This window comes from Pleurodeles waltl, chromosome 1_2 (assembly GCF_031143425.1).
Source record: "Pleurodeles waltl isolate 20211129_DDA chromosome 1_2, aPleWal1.hap1.20221129, whole genome shotgun sequence".
NCBI lineage: Eukaryota > Metazoa > Chordata > Amphibia > Caudata > Salamandridae > Pleurodeles > Pleurodeles waltl.
Genome location: NC_090437.1, coordinates 19,819,602 through 19,837,553, shown reverse-complemented (window position 1 = coordinate 19,837,553; position 17,952 = coordinate 19,819,602). Strand labels below are relative to the sequence as shown.

Here is a 17,952-nt window from a genome sequence, read left to right as displayed (position 1 = left end):
ACCCAAGATCCAGACTATTCTGGACTGGGTAGCTCCAAAAACCCAGACTCAAGTCAGGGCATTCCTTGGCTTGACTGGGTACTACAGGAGGTTTGTGAAGGGATATGGATCCATAGTGACAGCCCTCACAGAACTTACCTCCAAGAAAATGCCCAAGAAAGTAAACTGGACTGTAGAATGCCAACAGGCCTTTGACACCCTGAAACAAGCAATGTGCACAGCACCAGTTCTAAAAGCTCCAGATTACCCCAAGCAGTTCATTGTGCAGACAGATGCCTCTGAACATGGGATAGGGGCAGTTTTGTCCCAAACAAATGATGATGGCCTTGACCAGCCTGTTGCTTTCATTAGCAGGAGGTTACTCCCAAGGGAGCAGCGTTGAGAGGGAGGCCTTTGCTGTGGTTTGGTCCCTGAAGAAGCTGAGACCATACCTCTTTGGTACTCACTTTGTAGTTCAAACTGACCACAGACCTCTCAGATGGCTGATGCAAATGAAAGGTGAAAATCCAAAACTGTTGAGGTGGTCCATCTCCCTACAGGGAATGGACTTTATAGTGGAACACAGACCTGGGACTGCCCATGCCAATGCAGATGGCCTTTCCAGGTTCTTCCACTTAGAAAATGAAGACTCTCTTGGGAAAGGTTAGTCTCATCCTCTTTAGTTTAAGGGGGGGGGGGGGTGTAAGGAAATGCCTCCTTGGCATGGTTACCCCCTGACTTTTTGCATTTGCTGATGCTATGTTTTAATTTGAAAGTGTGCTGAGGCCTGCTAACCAGGCCCCAGCACCAGTGTTCTTTCCCTAACCTGTACTTTTGTTTTCACAATTGTCACACCCTGGCATCCAGGTAAGTCCCTTGTAACTGGTACCCCTGGTACCAAGGGCCCTGATGCCAGGGAAGGTCTCTAAGGGCTGCAGCATATCTTATGCCACCCTGGGGACCCCTCACTCAGCACAGACACACTGCTTGCCAGCTTGTGTGTGCTGGTGAGGACAAAACGAGTAAGTCGACATGGCACTCCCCTCAGGGTGCACTATACCATAGGTGAGGGCACCAGTGCATGAGCACTGTGCCCCTACAGTGTCTAAGCAAAACCTTAGACATTGTAAGTGCAGGGTAGTGCAGGGTAGCCATAAGAGTATATGGTCTGGGAGTCTGTCAAACACGAACTCCACAGCACCATAATGGCTACACTGAAAACTGGGAAGTTTGGTATCAAACTTCTCAGCACAATAAATGCACACTGATGCCAGTGTACATTTTATTGTAACATACACCCCATAGGGCACCTTAGAGGTGCCCCCTGAAACCTTAACCAACTACCCGTGTAGGCTGACTGGTTTTAGCAGCCTGCCACACTCGAGACAAGTTGCTTGCCAAATGGGGAGAGTGCCTTTGTCACTCTGTGGCTAGTAACAAAGCCTGCACTGGGTGGAGATGCTTATCACCTCCCCCTTGCAGGAGCTGTAACACCTGGCGGCGAGCCTCAAAGGCTCACCCCCTTTGTTACAGCACCATAGGGCATTCCAGCTAGTGGATTTGCCCGCCCCCTCCGGCCACGGCCCCACTTTTGGCAGCAAGGCCGGAGGAGATAATGAGAAAAACAAGGAGTCGTCACTGGCCAGTCAGGACAGCCCCTAAGGCAACCTGAGCTGAAGTGACTTTGACTTTTAGGAATCCTCCATCTTGCAGATGGAGGATCCCCCCAATAGGGATAGGAATGTGACCCCCTCCCCTTGGGAGGAGGCACAAAGAGGGTGTAGCCACCCTCAGGGCTAGTAGCCATTGGCTACTGCCCTCCCTGACCTAAACACACCCCTAAATTCTGTATTTAGGGGCTCCCCTGAACCTAGGAACTCAGATTCCTGCAACCTAAGAAGAAGAGGACTGCTGAGCTGAAAAGCCCTGCAGAGAAGACAGAGACACCAACTGCTTTGGTTCCAGCTCTACCGGCCTGTCTCCCCCCTTCTGAAGAAACTGCTCCAGCGACGCTTTCCCCAGGGACCAGCGACCTCTGAATCCTCAGAGGACTGCCCTGCTCTAGAAGGCCCAAGAAACTCCAGAGAACAGCGGCCCTGTTCACCCAAGACTGCAACTTTGTTTCCAAAGGAGCAACTTTAAAACAACTGCGTTTCCCGCCAGAAGCGTGAGACTTGCAACTCTGCACCCGACGCCCCCGGCTCGACTTGTGGAGAACAAACACTTCAGGGAGGACTCCCCGGCGACTACGAGACCGTGAGTAGCCAGAGTTGCCCCCCCTGACCCCCCACAGCAACGCCTGCAGAGGGAATCCCGAGGCTCCCCCTGACCGCGACTGCCTGACTCCCAGATCCCGACGCCTGGAAAAGACCCTGCACCCGCAGCCCCCAGGACCTGAAAGATCGGAACTCCAGTGCAGGAGTGACCCCCAGGAGGCCCTCTCCCTTGCCCAGGTGGTGGCTACCCCGAGGAGCCCCCCCCCCCCTTGCCTGCCTGCATCGCTGAAGAGACCCTTTGGTCTCCCATTGATTCCAATTGAAAACCCGACGTGTGTTTGCACACTGCACCCGGCCGCCCCGTGCTGCTGAGGGTGTACTTTCAGTGCTTACTTGTGTGTCCCCCGGTGCCCTACAAAACCCCCCTGGTCTGCCCTCCGAAGACGCGGGTACTTACCTGCTGGCAGACTGGAACCGGGGCACCCCCTTCTCCATTGAAGCCTATGCGTTTTGGGCACCACTTTGAACTCTGCACCTGACCGGCCCTGAGCTGCTGGTGTGGTAACTTTGGGGTTGCTCTGAACCCCCAACAGTGGGCTACCTTGGACCCAAACTTGAACCCCGTAGGTGGTTTACTCACCTGCAAGAACTAACAATTACTTACCTCCCCTAGGAACTGTGAAAATTGCACTGTCTAGTTTTAAAATAGCTATATGTGTTTTATTTGAAAAGTATATATGCTATTGTGATTATTCAAAGTTCCTAAAGTACTTACCTGCAATACCTTTCATTCAAAGTATTACATGTAAAATGTGAACCTGTGGTTCTTAAAATAAACTAAGAAAAGATATTTTTCTATACAAAAAACCTATTGGCCTGGAATTGTCTTTGAGTGTGTGTTCCTCATTTATTGCCTGTGTGTGTACAACAAATGCTTAACACTACTCTTTTGATAAGCCTACTGCTCGACCACACTACCACAAAATAGAGCATTAGTATTATCTCTTTTTGCCACTATCTTACCTCTAAGGGGAACCCTTGGACTCTGTGCATACTATTCCTTACTTTGAAATAGTGCATACAGAGCCAACTTCCTACAACGCCTCTAAGTCAACTGACTCAAAATACTTCTAGAAGCTCATTAACAATATATAAAAAAAAAAGGCTTAAGAGCTGCCCACAACAAAAATGTAAGTGAAGTTGACTGAGTTGAACACCTGAAATCTCACTTTTAAGGAAGTTCTTATAGTGCAAACTGCTACGGATCAGTCCCAGAGGAGAAATCGGGCCACATAGGATCAGGTAGACCTGGTATTTACTTCTGCAGAAGTAACCAAGATCATTAAAAAAACGGTCTGACTGCGCCCCAGTCCCAAATAGGATACCACAGGCACTCTTTAAACACATGACATCAAGATGGGCAACTTTCATGGCAGAAATGTTTAATTACATCCTGGCAAAGGGAACAATCCCCGAAAGTTGGAGAGGCTAGATAATCCATCCCATTTTTAAGGGAGGAGCTGCATCCTCACCTAGCAACTACAGCTTAATTGCGCTCCTGGATGTCGACCTAAAGTTGTCTACGTGCCTAATCTTAGAAGCATGGGTGTCAGATACTGGCAGACTGCCACTTAACCAAACCGGCTTTACAAAGAGCCAAGGCACTGTAACAAACCTTTTGGCACTGGGACTGACCATCAGCAGAGCTAAGGCCACAGGCACCACGTGGTACATATGCTTTGTTGACATTAAGTCAGCTTTTGACTGTGTGCTGCGTGGTAGATTATGGGCAAAGTTGTAATAAAGGGTAATACCTTCCAACATCCTGAGAGCCATCAGGCTTCAATATTCTGATACATGGGCTAAAATCAAGCTTGGGGATGGTACCCACCTGTTGAGGGAAGTAAAAACAATAATCTGTCTGAAACAGGGCTGCGTCTTAGCGCTGCTTCTCTTCAATTTATATATTGCCAACCTTTCCTTAGAACTGGATGGTCAGACAGCTCATGCACCTAGCATCTGGGGTCAGCAAATGTCCAGTATCGAATATGCGGAAGACCTGTTGCTGCTCAGCACCACTAGAATTGGTCTACAGAAATTAATGAATTGCCTAGGGTCATACACAAAGAGCAATGACCTGGAAATAAATCACAAAAAACAGAAGGTATCTTGTTTAATCGACATTTTTTAAGTCAGCGCAAGTGGTACCTCAATGAAAACACAATTGATGAAACATCCACTTGCGTGTATTTAGGGGCCAAGATAGATGCAAAATGTCCGTACGCACCCCAAAGAGAGGCGATAAAAGAAAAAGCGCACAGACTTAAGCATGCCTTTATAACACTAGCAAGATCTATCCGGGGACATAACCTTAAACCACTGGTATCAGTAATAAAGGCTAACTTATTACCCACTCTCTCATATGGTTCAGAAATATGACAGGTGCAAAGACCAGCCTTCTTAATAAAATAATATAAGATAATACGAACGAGTATTTTGTTTACCTAGATCAGCACCGCCTGTGCTAGTCAGGCTGGAATTCTCATTAATAAAGCAGACATTTGCCATTTCCTCAGCATTTATAAAATGCTGCCATAAACTCTGGCTAGCCAACAAAGGCACGTTGGCTAACCTAGTGTGGACTGAAATTAACCTGCAAAGGAGAAACTTGTAAATACAAAAAGTACCTTGAAAATAGTATTGAGATGCTTGAGCTGGGTGATTTGTGGAACCTTAACATATCTGCTCAAGGCTTCAGGAAAGTGGTAAATAAGTCCATTAATTGCAAAGTTGGACAAATGATGAAGACGAGGTGTTGAAGCGGTCGCATGGGTGGTTGGTACTAAAATCTTATGAAGATCAAAAAGAGTCACACCTGCTGGATGACACCTATGCCCTAGAGATAAAACAAAGTCTGCTATCCTTAAGATTTGGTGACATGCCAACCTAAAACTTCCTTCTAAAGTGGAGGAAAGATGGCCATAGAGAAGACCAGAAACACTGCCGATGCCACTAGGCAAAGGAGTCATTGTAGCATGTAATCTGTATCTGTCCAGCCCTGGCCTTACAGCCAACAGGCCTGCTGAAAAAAGAATTTAACGCACTAGGTATTGGGTCCTGTAGAAAAGCTCTAACCGAGTCATTAGATCCATGGAACACAATGTTGAACATTAGGTTGGTATAATTTCTGGAAGATTTTAAATGACTTATTAAGGTGGAACTACAGTCCCAGGTGGAGATTAAGAAGAATAATGAAGAAGACCCCTGACAAGAATAGTCTGGAACATACTCCCATTCAGTGGGTAGCTAGCCCCTATGATCTTCTGTTGGTCTTCCATTTCGCTAGCCGCGAGTAAACGTTCTTAGGACGAAATACCACCATTCCCGAAAATTGAACATTGAATGGGTATTTGTCAGAGTTATATTTCACAAATTATAAAATGTCCTACAATGCATTTATACCTTGGTGGGTTGCTAGGGACCTTGATTTCTTGTTGTGTTCTATCCCGCCAGGCCTTTTTTTTAGACCGGATAAATGTTTCCTTTGACTATGCATTGGCAGCTTTGCATGTTCTGTGTCAACCTGCATATCGTATAGGTCAGTGGTTCCCAACCTTTTGACTTCTGTGGACCCCCACTTTATCATTACTGGAGCCGGGGACCCCCAATGAAACTTTATTGGAATCCAGGGACCCCCCACTGAGTGTTTACTGATAGCAGGGAACATAATCTGTTAATATAATTTATTTTCTAAGAAGTCACGGACCCCCTAAGGAGGATTTGCGGACCCCCAGGGATCCCCGGACCACAGGTTGGGAACCACTGGTATAGGTCACCGCCCCTTTTTAAATATCAAGCATTTAGTACTTCTTGTACTTTCTAACTACTCTTATATTGTAGATTTCGTTTTTCATGTTTGCATTTTTTTTAATAGTATTTAGATTATGACATTTATGCTTTTTATTAACTAATAAACTATTATTAATCTCAATCTCATAGCCAAAGTACATTCATAAACAAAATGTGGCTGTAGATAACTAGCAGTAAGCCTAACAATTATCTAACATTGAGAAACTTATTAACAACTCATGGCTCCTAGTGTTTCCCAAAGATAGCTAATTGATAGACAAGTGCCACTGCTACAAGCGCCTAGAAGCGATTCAATGTACAGCGTGCATGCTGCACAAATGGCAAAGAAATATAACACAAACCGGGGGCATGGAGATGCCCTTAAAACTACCACACTAATAACAGCCAGGAGATTTAAGGGCACTTTACTAATGGCTGGAGCTTTTTGCAACTGAATTTGTTGCATCGTCCAGGGAAGGTATCCTTTATATTCCTGTAAAATAAGAAACAACGCTGGAGATGATACTTCAGCTTCTCTCTGGACCATCTGAAATATCAAAGGCTGTAATACTAAAGGCAAGACTGCTTGGATGAGGAAGGTCCAATGTGAACACACAGGAACACCTTCAAATCTGACAAACTCTAGATTTGCTATTGCAGAAATTCCACAAAAATCATGGAATTTGCTCAATCACAAATGTCCTTTGCAGGGCTAAAATTTTGCCAACCATGGTTTTGTGAATCACTTTTGGGAATCTACATTTGCAAATGGATTTTCTTGAGCACCTACGCAAACTTTTGAGTTCGGCAAAGACTTTATGAATCTGGCGCACACTAAGAGCCCATATCATAACCAGCTGTGGTAAAACAATAGCTATTCAGTCGAGCCAACTGCAATAATAAAATGTACATCATTTTTAAACTAAGCACTGATTTCCAGGAAATTTTACACAACATCTTTACACTTTGAAAAACAAATCCTACAGGATAGGAAACATTTTGCAACTCTTAAGAAAATCTGTTTATTTGTGTTTATCATTTTAAAAAGCACAGGAATTAAAACATACTATCTTACCACATTTGGTCAGATGGCAAAGAGCTTTGTTGTATCTTTTTAAATGCTTGTCTATGGTATATCTTTGGTAATTAGTTTCCATCTTCTTCAGATCGTTTAAGAATGGGAGGTACTCCTTGGGGTCCTGAGGAAAAAAAACAAGATGTTCTCATTCTTAACAAATCATGGCAAATTCAAACATGGCAACAGAAAACCCGTCTCTCGATTGACATCACAAAATTTTTATGTATACTACTAAAACCAATGCTAAGCTATTAGCATTGAGTCCTTATTACGTATGTTCAAGTAGAATGCTACGTACTCAAATATCCACACACATACAGTCATAATCACATGGGATTAACTATAAACAACTATCTTTCTGCTACCTATAAAAGAAGACCCTGTAATTCTAGGATTGTGAAGACTTCCTCAGCTCTTTTTTTTAAATCTCACTAACATGCAGAGCATGGATTGGCTTCTATGCATAACCTAGCAGTGATTCATATTGTACAGACACAACGGGCCAAACTCTTATGAGTAAACATTCTTAAGCTATCATTATGCGTATCACTTCTGACTCCTCTGAATTTGCGACAACAATGTCTTTCATCACCAACTAAATACTATAGAATGCCCTCAACGTGCCTCTATATTTGCCATATAGGCTAAGTAATCCAAATTCTAGCTTTTTAAATCCATACTCCCCACAATGTGCCCAAAACCATATTCACCTTGCTTAATGTGTAGTCCCACAGAGTACAAACTAATTCTGCTGTTCTTCAATTCATCTTAGACTTTTGTGTTGACTTGGTCCCAGAAATGATCATGCTGCATAATGCATCATGGCATGGTACATCGTAGCTTTATTCATACTGAGGTTATTTCAAACTACTATGTTGACTTGTTTCTCTACATTGCTCACTCTGCTGAATGCTTTCAAACACATTCCCATTTAACTATGATGCTAGCTCATGCATTTCATAAGAGGCCAGAATAAGGAAAGGCAGCAGGGAGCTTGAATAAATGCAAAAGGTACTTCATGTTCCTGTGGCTAGGACTAGGTGGTAGTGAGAAGGATTTCAGTGGACTGTTCCTGCAAGTCACAACTGCCAATTGGCCTTGAAAGTGTCCCCCTGGATGCCTGATTCAGTAAGAAGTCCAGAAAAGAATGACTTTCTCACCAAGAAAGTGGTATTCTTTCAAAAGAGAAAATAATAGAACATTAGACATTAGATCTTGTGCTGGCCTCTGTTGGGGGACTTCACAGCTGCCACCAGATATCCAAGTTCCCTGAAGAGAGGCAGAGATGAGTGAAGGCCACGTTCTCAGGGAACAGGTACTCAGACTAAGTAATCGGTGAGAGGGCAGAAGGGTGGAAAGAGAAAGGGATGGAGGCAGCTTGCACCACTCCCCTGTAACACTTTCAGCTCAGTTGTGGCTTACAGCTGTGAAGCAGCTTGAGAATGGAGCAGCTGCTGGAGATGAAGGAGTCTAGTTAGAGTGGACCGAGGTCCATCACACAGCACGGGACCCCCTCTAATGTGATTTTATTCTGTGGGAAACCAAACAGATCCACAGACCAATCCTGATGCTGAGCTGCTGGCTGAGGCAGTGGGGGCCTGCATCAGTGGGTGTGCGTGTGTGTGGGGGAGATTGTTTAGGCAAAGTCATTCCGCACCAACAAGAGGACCCATTTTTGGTGGGAGGGCGATCTGCTGTGATATCATGGTGAGAACCCAGAGGTGCAGCTGAGCTGGTGTCACTGATGTCTAAAAAGACACAGACGCTGGTACTGGAAAGGGTTAACTTTGTTAAGAAGGAATGAAATAAGGACTCCAGGAGCTGCACTAACATGAAAGGAAGTATGGAGGAGCTAATCCTGATGACTTCTAATAATCTCCCTCGTTTTATCTTGGCCCACAAGATACTGATGAAAACATTTGAACTATGAGGTATGACAGAATATTGGTAAGTTATGATCTTGAATCTGACTGACAGAAAGAAAGTTGAATCAACTCAAGAGCTAACTGTACCTAATCAGGCTGCTTGGAAGTATTAGATATGTCCCACCATAGAGTTCATGTTTCCTTAGAAGAGGACAGCTAAAAGAGATCTCTCAAGATATGGGACGCCTAGAAGACACTTTTTTAAGCTTTATTTACGTTTATAACATACAAGCAAACCATACTTATTGTTTGTTGGCTTAGCTGCGTACACAGATATACAACGTATAAGGGACTATACACAGTCATGCACCAGTATACCCGAAGTTGTTTCTTTTGGAACGTGGGTTCAACATGAAGGAGAATATTCAGGGGCTATCTTCGACAACTATAGGCAAACAGTTTTATTACAGGGAAGGTACAGGTCAGGTTTGAAATTTGAACATGCAGTACAAATGTCAGGAAAGTCCATAGTTCACCAACTGTGGTCACATTTTGACTTGCCAGTACCCCCATACAAGTAGTCAATGTATTCAGACATCATCAATGCAGATCACAGTCACACATCCATCACATCTCTATTTCCTACTGACGCGGCTAAATATGCTTGATATTGACCCCAGATATCTTTTGGTCACCTACTTGATGGCAATAGTTCATATGTGTCTGTTTGTTACAATATGTCGTGTTTCTGTGCCCTTAACACACCGTTGGGAGCGGCCCACGATCCCAATGAAGTGCTACTCGGTGCTTGGCCAGCAGCAGGTCTATCGCTACCAGATGCCGGAAGGATATGTGCACTTCCGGTCATAACCTAGGAGGGCAATCCATGGTTCCGGTTCCAATGTCTCCGCAGTAATAGTCTCAAGTTCCCTAAATAATGTTTGCCAAAAACTATGCACTCCAGGGCAGTACCAGGCAAGATGTGCAAATCCAGCTTCCTCATGCCCATAGCGCTGACAGTTTGCATTATCATGTAAGTTGTATTGGAAAAGTCGGGCCAGTGTGTATTATATGGTTATTGTTTAAGAGAGCCATTTTTACTACTGTGCAACAATACTTCTACTGTTGATCATTTACAGTGAGCCCCAGCTCTCTCTACTATTCAAGCCTAACCTGTGAAATTCCATGCCAGCGTGCCTCCTGTGCATGTTTATAAAATCTGGACACCAGCTGGCAGAACGTCGTGGTTTGTAAAACAGAGGATAACACTGGCATTTCCTTTTGTTTCAATATGTCCTCCCCCAGTAATCCCCGTAATCTATGACAGGCTCTATCCTAACAAAATTGAGTCAGAGAAGTGGGTCCATCACATCGTTCATGGACTAAGTCCCAGGTGCACATGGAACCCTCACTAAAGAAGACTCTGATAGTCTGTGTGCTCAGCTCTCAATGTGGCACACCACGCCTCGTTCCTGCCTTTAAAGGGAACCAAAGACACCACTCCAATGGCATGAGGGGAGAATATAGTGGGGACCCAGCTTGCTGTTCAAGGAGATGTTGCCAGGAGCAAATCGTAGTATTCAATCAATCTAATGCAGTGTAGCACCTGACTGGTCTCCCGAATAACACCTGTGGCAGAGTCAGAGGTGACACAGCATCCCGCTCTAACCACAAATATGGTAGTTCTCGAGGACCATATATCCAGTAATGGAGAAACGAACATTGTGCCACCCTACAGTATGTTTCTAGGTCAGGGGCGTCAAGACCCACCATATGATATGGTAAGGTTCAGGTCTCCCAGGGCATCTGCAGCTGTTTGCAAGCCTAGGCTCTTTGAATCATTAGAACACGGAGGCCATAAAAAAACGTTCGTAGAAGATTAGAATATTCATAATAAAAATCTGGGTAACACCACCCTTTTCATGATGGCAATCCCTCCGGTTAAGGATAATGTCAGCTTGATTCAACAGTCTATCGCTTCAGATAGTCTCTGTGTAGCCGTACCGTAGTTGTCCTGCATCGCTACTACCAGGTCCGTGTGCACCTGTATCCCTTGATAGCATACATAGTCTGTAGTCCACTGTAATGGATACATCGGCTGTACTGGTATTGTGGAGGGCGTAAGCAGGAATATGATAGCTTTGTCCTAATTTATGTGGAGTCCTAAATGCCTACTAAACAGCACAATCTCTTGGAGTACTGTCATCAGGTGGCACTCCAGGTCACGTATGTAATGTGTTGTCTGTGTAAGCTTATGTAATAAGATTGTAATTGGGGCGTGGCTTCGGGCGTCGAGATGGCGGTCGCACTCTGAGAGTGCTCTGGACCCCTCCGTCATCCGCCCATTGAAGCTGCTGTTATCCAAATAATTGGCACTGCCCTAGATGCACCTGTGGGCTCGTGGACCCCGGGGATCCCCTTGAAAAACGAGCACTGGAAAAATCTGAGCCGTAGACGTCAGCCGCGAACGGATCGAAAAAACTAAGATGGCGGCCGGGACTGAGGCGCCCCACTGGACCCGGAGTGAGGGGCTGGCCCGCTGACGCGCCCGCTCTGAGCGATGTGAGTGGCACCGGGGGCGCCAGCGCTGCGCCCCTGGACCTAGACCCTTGTGAGCCGAAGCAAGGTTGTGGTGTGGACGGCGGAGGGAAGACTCGTGGCGGCCCGGACCCCGCTGTGCAGGCGCACGGAGGTCCGGGAGGAGGGAAAGACAGACTGAGATGGGGAGAGGTCTCCCCCATCTGGCTTGACCGGGCCGACGAAATCAGGATGGCGGCCGTGGCTGCGGCGCCCCGCCGGGCCCGGAGTGAGGGGCTGGCCCGCTGACGCGGCCACTCTGAGCGCTGTGGGCGGCGCCCGGGATGCCGGCGCTGCGCCTTGGGACCCAGACCTCTGACAGCCGAAGCGAGGTTGGAGCGGACGGCAGAGGGGAGGCTCCCGGCGACCCGGACCCCACTGTGCAGGTACGCGGAGGTCCGGGAGGAGGTAGAGGCGGACTGGGGTGGGGAGAGGACTCCTCCATCTGAAGTGAGCGGAAGGGCCGCCGCGCGGGGCGCTTGCACTCCCGACCATTAGCTCCGTGTGCCTGGGGCGGGCGGCCCCCCGGTGGTCCACTGGTCTCCAGGGGTCGGCCCTGGGAGGCGAAGCGATACCGAGCTCGGGGGGTAGGGGCCCCTCCCCTCCCCCCTCGGAAGAAAGAAAGAGCTCCAACCCAAATTTAACGAGGAGATAGGACTCAAGCGAAATAACAGGCCGGGCAGCTGGACAGCCCCAGGCTTCCCCTGTTGAATATCACTGCAGCTGATCCCATAGAAGAATAGATCTATAATCCTGACTGGTGCGGGGGGACCTCTCCGTGCCCCAGCCGCACTTCAGGGACGCAGCGCAGGCAGTGCACACCAGCCAACCCCGGCCAAGGAGACCTGCTGGGGGAGTGCTGGGACGCAGGGGAAACAAAGAGTCCTGCGATCTCCTGGTGACCTAGGGGAGCGAGGCGGGCCTGATACGGTACCGGGCGGTCGCCCGACGGTGTGATCTGGCAGAGTGAAGTGGACCAGTGACTACCGGACCCCAGGGAGGGGACTGGGACAGTATCCGCCCGCATGTACTGTTGAGACCCCGCTGGTGGACCTCCTCCGGGACGGCCCCCTGTTGGGGCGGTTCGGGTGCTGGAAGACAGACGAGGTGGCTCTGGGAGTCGACATAAGCCGCCCCCAACTTCCTGAGACAAAATGGGGAAGGACAGAGCAAACAAGCAACCCCCGGCCTCCCAGCAAAAGATCGACCAGTTCACGATGCCGGCGGGCCCCAGCAGAGAAGGGGAAACTGCTAATGGAGGCCCAGCGCTAGACAGAGTGAGTGCCATCCTCCAAGCAATCCAGTCATCACAGTCAGCCGTGGAGACCAGAATCGGGGAAGTGCGAGAGGATATGGGCCTTATCAGGCAAGACCTCAGAAATGCAGTGAGCCGAATTACTGAAGTGGAAGGTCGGGTCTACCAAACTGAAGACGAACTGGCTGATCTTAAAACAAAAGTGGCCCAGTTACAGACTCGAACAAGCGAACTGCACCGTCGTGCAGAAGATGCAGAAAATCGGTCAAGACGCAACAACCTACGCTTTGTCTGATTCCCAGAGGGTGCGGAGGAAGACAAAGCTTCGGAATTCTTGGAGCGCTGGATCAAGACCTGGATACCAGACCAGGCACTCTCACCCTGGTTTGCAGTTGAACGCACCCACAGAGCCCTTGCACCGCGCCCCCCTCCGGGAGGCCCGAAGCGCCCGATGATCGCACGCTTCTTCAACTTCAAAGATCGGGACAATATCCTTAAAGAGGAGAGACGATCAGAAGATCTTCAATGGGAGAACCACAGGATCTTAATATTCCCAGATTACACCCGGGAGGTCCAGACCCGCCGCCGGTCGTACGAGCAAGTCAAACAAAAACTTCGAGCAATGCAACTCTCGTACATGCTCCTCTTCCCTGTGCGGCTTAAAGTCATTATGGCTGATAGGGCGCATTTCTTTGAATCCCCGGAGGAGGCATGGGACTGGCTGACCAAGGAGGGCATCGAAGCCCGAAGGGGACCCCTGAAACAAGGGGGGGAGCCCCCCCGGGACAGGCCCCCCCCTATGGGAGGACCCCGGAGGAGCCGGAGACGCACCATTTCTCGGAAAGGGAAGCGGGGGGACCTAGCCGTTCCCATAGGCGGGGGGACGGCTGGAGACCCTGGCTCCCAGATGGAGGGGACCGCCGTTGAGTCCCTGGAGGTGCAGGACCAGGTGTGGGCCGAGGATGGCAGCCGCCTGAGCCAGTCCCCGGTGCTTGGCTAAAATGTTACATGGAGTTCCCGTCGTGACGCATGGGGGGGATCGATGTGACCGGGTCGCCCCTGAGGGGCCCTCCGGGATGCTTCATCTGGTGGCCCGGCGGCTCCCTAGGGTTCGCCAAGTATGACTTGATGACTTCTTACTGATGATTGCAAATGATCATATTGAATGGAGGGGTCCACCACTCCACTCCTATGGCAGTCTCACTGGCTGTTTTGTTCTGGTTGGGTACTTGGGCGACAGATGCTTCTGGGGTGGGAGTATGGGGAGGGAGGCGGTTGGGGGGTGAGAAGTTTGAGTTGGGGTTAGATAGTAACATTCTGACATTCATTTTCTATGGTTTTAATATTTCACTGTTACGTTTTAAACGGTCATCCTTGTGTCCACTGACAGACACCCGACAATGTACGGCACCCACGCAGCCCACGCCTGGTCCTCACTGACACAAATCATCTCCTGGAATGTGAACGGGCTGTTAGACAAGATCAAGAGATCCGCAGTATTCAATACCCTCCGTAGATATTTCCCCTCGGTGGTCCTACTGCAGGAAACCCACCTCCTGGGAACTAAGTGCCCTATGCTCACACAAGGAGGATTTGATAGGGTTTACCACGCGGGCTTCTCCAGGGGCTCCAGAGGAGTGGCCATCCTACTCAACCGCTCACTACCTATGGTGATTACATCTACGCTGTCCGACCCACAGGGCAGGTTCGTAGTTGCCTCAGGGGTGCTTCACGGTTCACCGCTGAACCTTGTATGTGCATACGCCCCCCCCAGCGAGATTCAATGCCTTCCTACTCTCACTCCGCCAGGTGGGAGCGGGACTCCCCCAGGGAACCACGTTGGTAGGGGGGGGACTTCAATGCTGTTATGGACCCCAGACTGGATGTATCCAGTGACATTACTACTGGTAGGTCCTCCCGGGCCACAAGTCTTAACGGATGGGCCGAGAGTCTCGGCCTATGTGAGGTATGGAGAACATGGCACCCCAATGAACGTCAATACAAACACACACATCAGCCGCCCACTGGACACACTCCAGAATTGACTTAGTATTTATGCCTGCTCTAGACATCATCTGTGTCACGGAGGCGGAGATACTGCCTCGGGGGGTCTCAGATCACGCACCTGTGCGAGTCCGGTTGGGTGGGGCAGACCCCGCCAGGCGCCCGATGTGGCGTCTGAACGCATGGTACTTACAAGATAATGAATATACCCTTGAAATTAGAGACCACCTTGCTCAGTATTTTGAGCTGAACTTGGGAACGGTCCGGTCCCCAGGTATAATATGGGCCGCTTGCAAAGTCACACTAAGAGGACGTGCCAAGTGTCTCCTTCGTTCACGCGAATTTGCTCGAGACTCACGAGTATCTGAGTTGGAAGCTGAAGCACTAAACCTGGAGCGCCATCAAACGACCTCATCCTCGGCCTCTACTCTGAGGCAACTCACTAGGGTCCGAGAGGAAATTAGGCACTTAGTGCTAGAGTCAGCAAAACACCTATGGAGAGCATCAGCCGCCCAAATATATGGCTGGGGAGACAAGAATGGGAAACTTCTGCATTGGCTGGCCATCCGCCCCTTGGCTAATAGAATTATACCCGAGATCAGGGATGACTCGGGCGCTCTTGCTACAACACCCGTCGAGATTGCACAGAGCTTTGCCTCCTATTATGCACGCTTGTACGCAGAACAGCCTCGGCCCACTATTGAAAGGGAATCCCCCCTCTTGAATGACATAACTCTTTCTAGAGTTTCCCAGACGGCCAGGAGTAGGATGGATGAGGCAATTAGCCTCACAGAAATAACCAGCGCGATCGCTAGCCTGGCATCGGGCTAGACCCCAGGGCCTGATGGATTCCCGGCAGAGGTATACAGGAAGTGCAGTGATATTTTGGCTCCACACCTGCTCAATATGTATGAAGAAGCTGAACAGAAGGGCCACTTCCCTTCTGGGATCGACCTAGCTACAATAGTAGTGATCCCCAAGACCCAACCTCCGTCGCAATACTGCTCGGCATACCGACCCATTTCACTCCTGAATACCGAAGTCAAAGTGCTAGCCTCAATCCTCGCCTCAAGGCTAAGAGACGTAATGCCCACATTGGTACACCCTGACCAATGTGGCTTCATGCCTGCCCGTAGCACTAGGCACTGCATTAGGCGGTTATACCTAGCCTTGGCGCACCATAAGACCCTGTCTCACACCCCCCTGGCTTTGCTTTCACTCGATTTCGAGAAAGCCTTTGACACAGTAGACTGGTCCTACCTCGAGCACGTCCTACAAAGAAACGGACTTGGACCCAGATTCCGGGGCCTGGTGAGGCTACTTTACTCTAACCCGAAGGCCCGTGTCCAAGTGAACGGGGTAATCTCCGACCCATTCCCTATTGGCCGTGGCACCCGACAGGGGTGCCCATTATCCCCCCTGCTTTTTGCGCTAATAGAGCCTCTGGCGAAGTTGCTTCAGGAAGACCCGGTGATAGAGGGTTGGCCCTGGCCTGTTTGCCCAGAGGACCGTGTAGCATTGTACGCGGACGACGTCCTGCTGTACATCTCTAACCCGGCTAAAAGTGGCCCCGCATTTTACAAATTCTAGGTCTCTTCTCGGAAGCCTCAGGACTGATCCTAAATCCTAGTAAATCCTTACTGGTTCCCCTCCATCAGTCTCAAGACTGTGTGGACTGGCAGCAAAACATTCCAGTACGGAGAAATAGCTTTAAATACTTGGGTGTGCATGTCTCCATGCTCCCTGAACTAACATGGGAACTCAACATCACACCATTAACCAAGAGAATTAAAAAGGACCTCCAGCGATGGAGGGACCTCCCCCTTAATCTACTTGGGAGAATCGCACTTTATAAGATGATGGTTCTCCCCAGACTCCTCTACCTCCTCCAGAATTTCCCTCACCCTATTCCCATGAGATGGTTCGGAGAGATGGACTCACAGGCACGCCAATTTTTATGGAATGGCACACGTCCCCGGTTGGCGCTTAAAACCTGCCAGAGAGATGTTTATGAAGGGGGACTAGGAATGTCCAACATCCATTATTATCATCTAGCAATGCAACTACTCGTGATCAATGACTGGATGGGGGGTGGATGGACAGACCCGGCGTACCGGCTAGAACTCCAGGCACTGAGTTATTCAAAGATCTTTGATGCCCTAGATGGCGGGCCGATCTCACGCGGGACCCCGGAAGTGACCGGGGTGGTACTGCGGGGTTGGCGGTGGCCCAAAAGGTGACGGGGGCGCCTCACCCAGCAGACCCCCCTATGGCAGGGGACGCACTTAAGAGAAGTGGCGGGCCTGGAGGGATTCCAGAAATGGAACAGCATAGGTATCTCTACACTGGGTGACGTATGGGATGGCTCACACATGCGTTCCTTTGAAGACCTCCAGAAAATCTTTTCACTAAACAAGACGCAATTCCATAAATACCTCCAGATCCGCCACGCCCTACTTGCAGAAGTCCAGACAGGGGACAACATACCTGAATATAGCCCTATGGAGGCGAGAGCACTGATGGAGAACCTGGGTAGGGGAGGCGTCTCCCAGATATATCGTACATTAATCGCTATCACTGCCTGTTCCCTGGGGGGGCTGCGTCAGAGATGGGAGGGATGGGTGGGTCCTATGGAAGAGGTGGACTGGAACGAAGCATTGGCAGCTCCACACACAATAACGATGACGACTCGTCTCCGGCTAATACAAACCTACTATCTCCATGCGGCCTACCTTACACCCGCCAGACTGCACAGGGCAGGTCTCCGACCCACAGCTGACTGCCCCGTTGTATGGGCCCAGATGCAGACTTTTTCCACATGGTATGGACTTGCCCAATTATTAAAGCCTACTGGGGGGGCAATTACACGGGAGATCTCAGCGGCCTTACAGATAGACATGGGGTTGACACCACTGCCACTCCTGCTGGGGATCATCGGAGATACTGGACTGAGGAGAGCGGAACGAACCTTTCTAGGGGTGGCGTGCCTGGTGGCCAAAAGAGACATAGGGGGTCATTACAACATTGGCGGTATAAGGCGCTTACCGCCGTGCAGAAGACAGACCAACACACCGCGGCGGCGGCGGGAGCCCGCCACAGCTATTATGACACACATCACGGAATCCGCCG

General features: G+C 49.2%; 1 protein-coding gene across 1 annotated transcript in view; it reads right to left on the bottom strand.

Moving 5' to 3' along the window:
• ELP1 (elongator acetyltransferase complex subunit 1) overlaps positions 1–17,952 on the bottom strand; it is an 886,544-nt gene that overhangs the window by 410,839 nt on the left and 457,753 nt on the right. Inside the window, exon 26 of the mRNA XM_069235684.1 lies at positions 7,120–7,243. Coding sequence (XP_069091785.1) covers positions 7,120–7,243 — 124 coding nt within the window. The remainder of the gene's footprint in view (positions 1–7,119; positions 7,244–17,952) is intronic.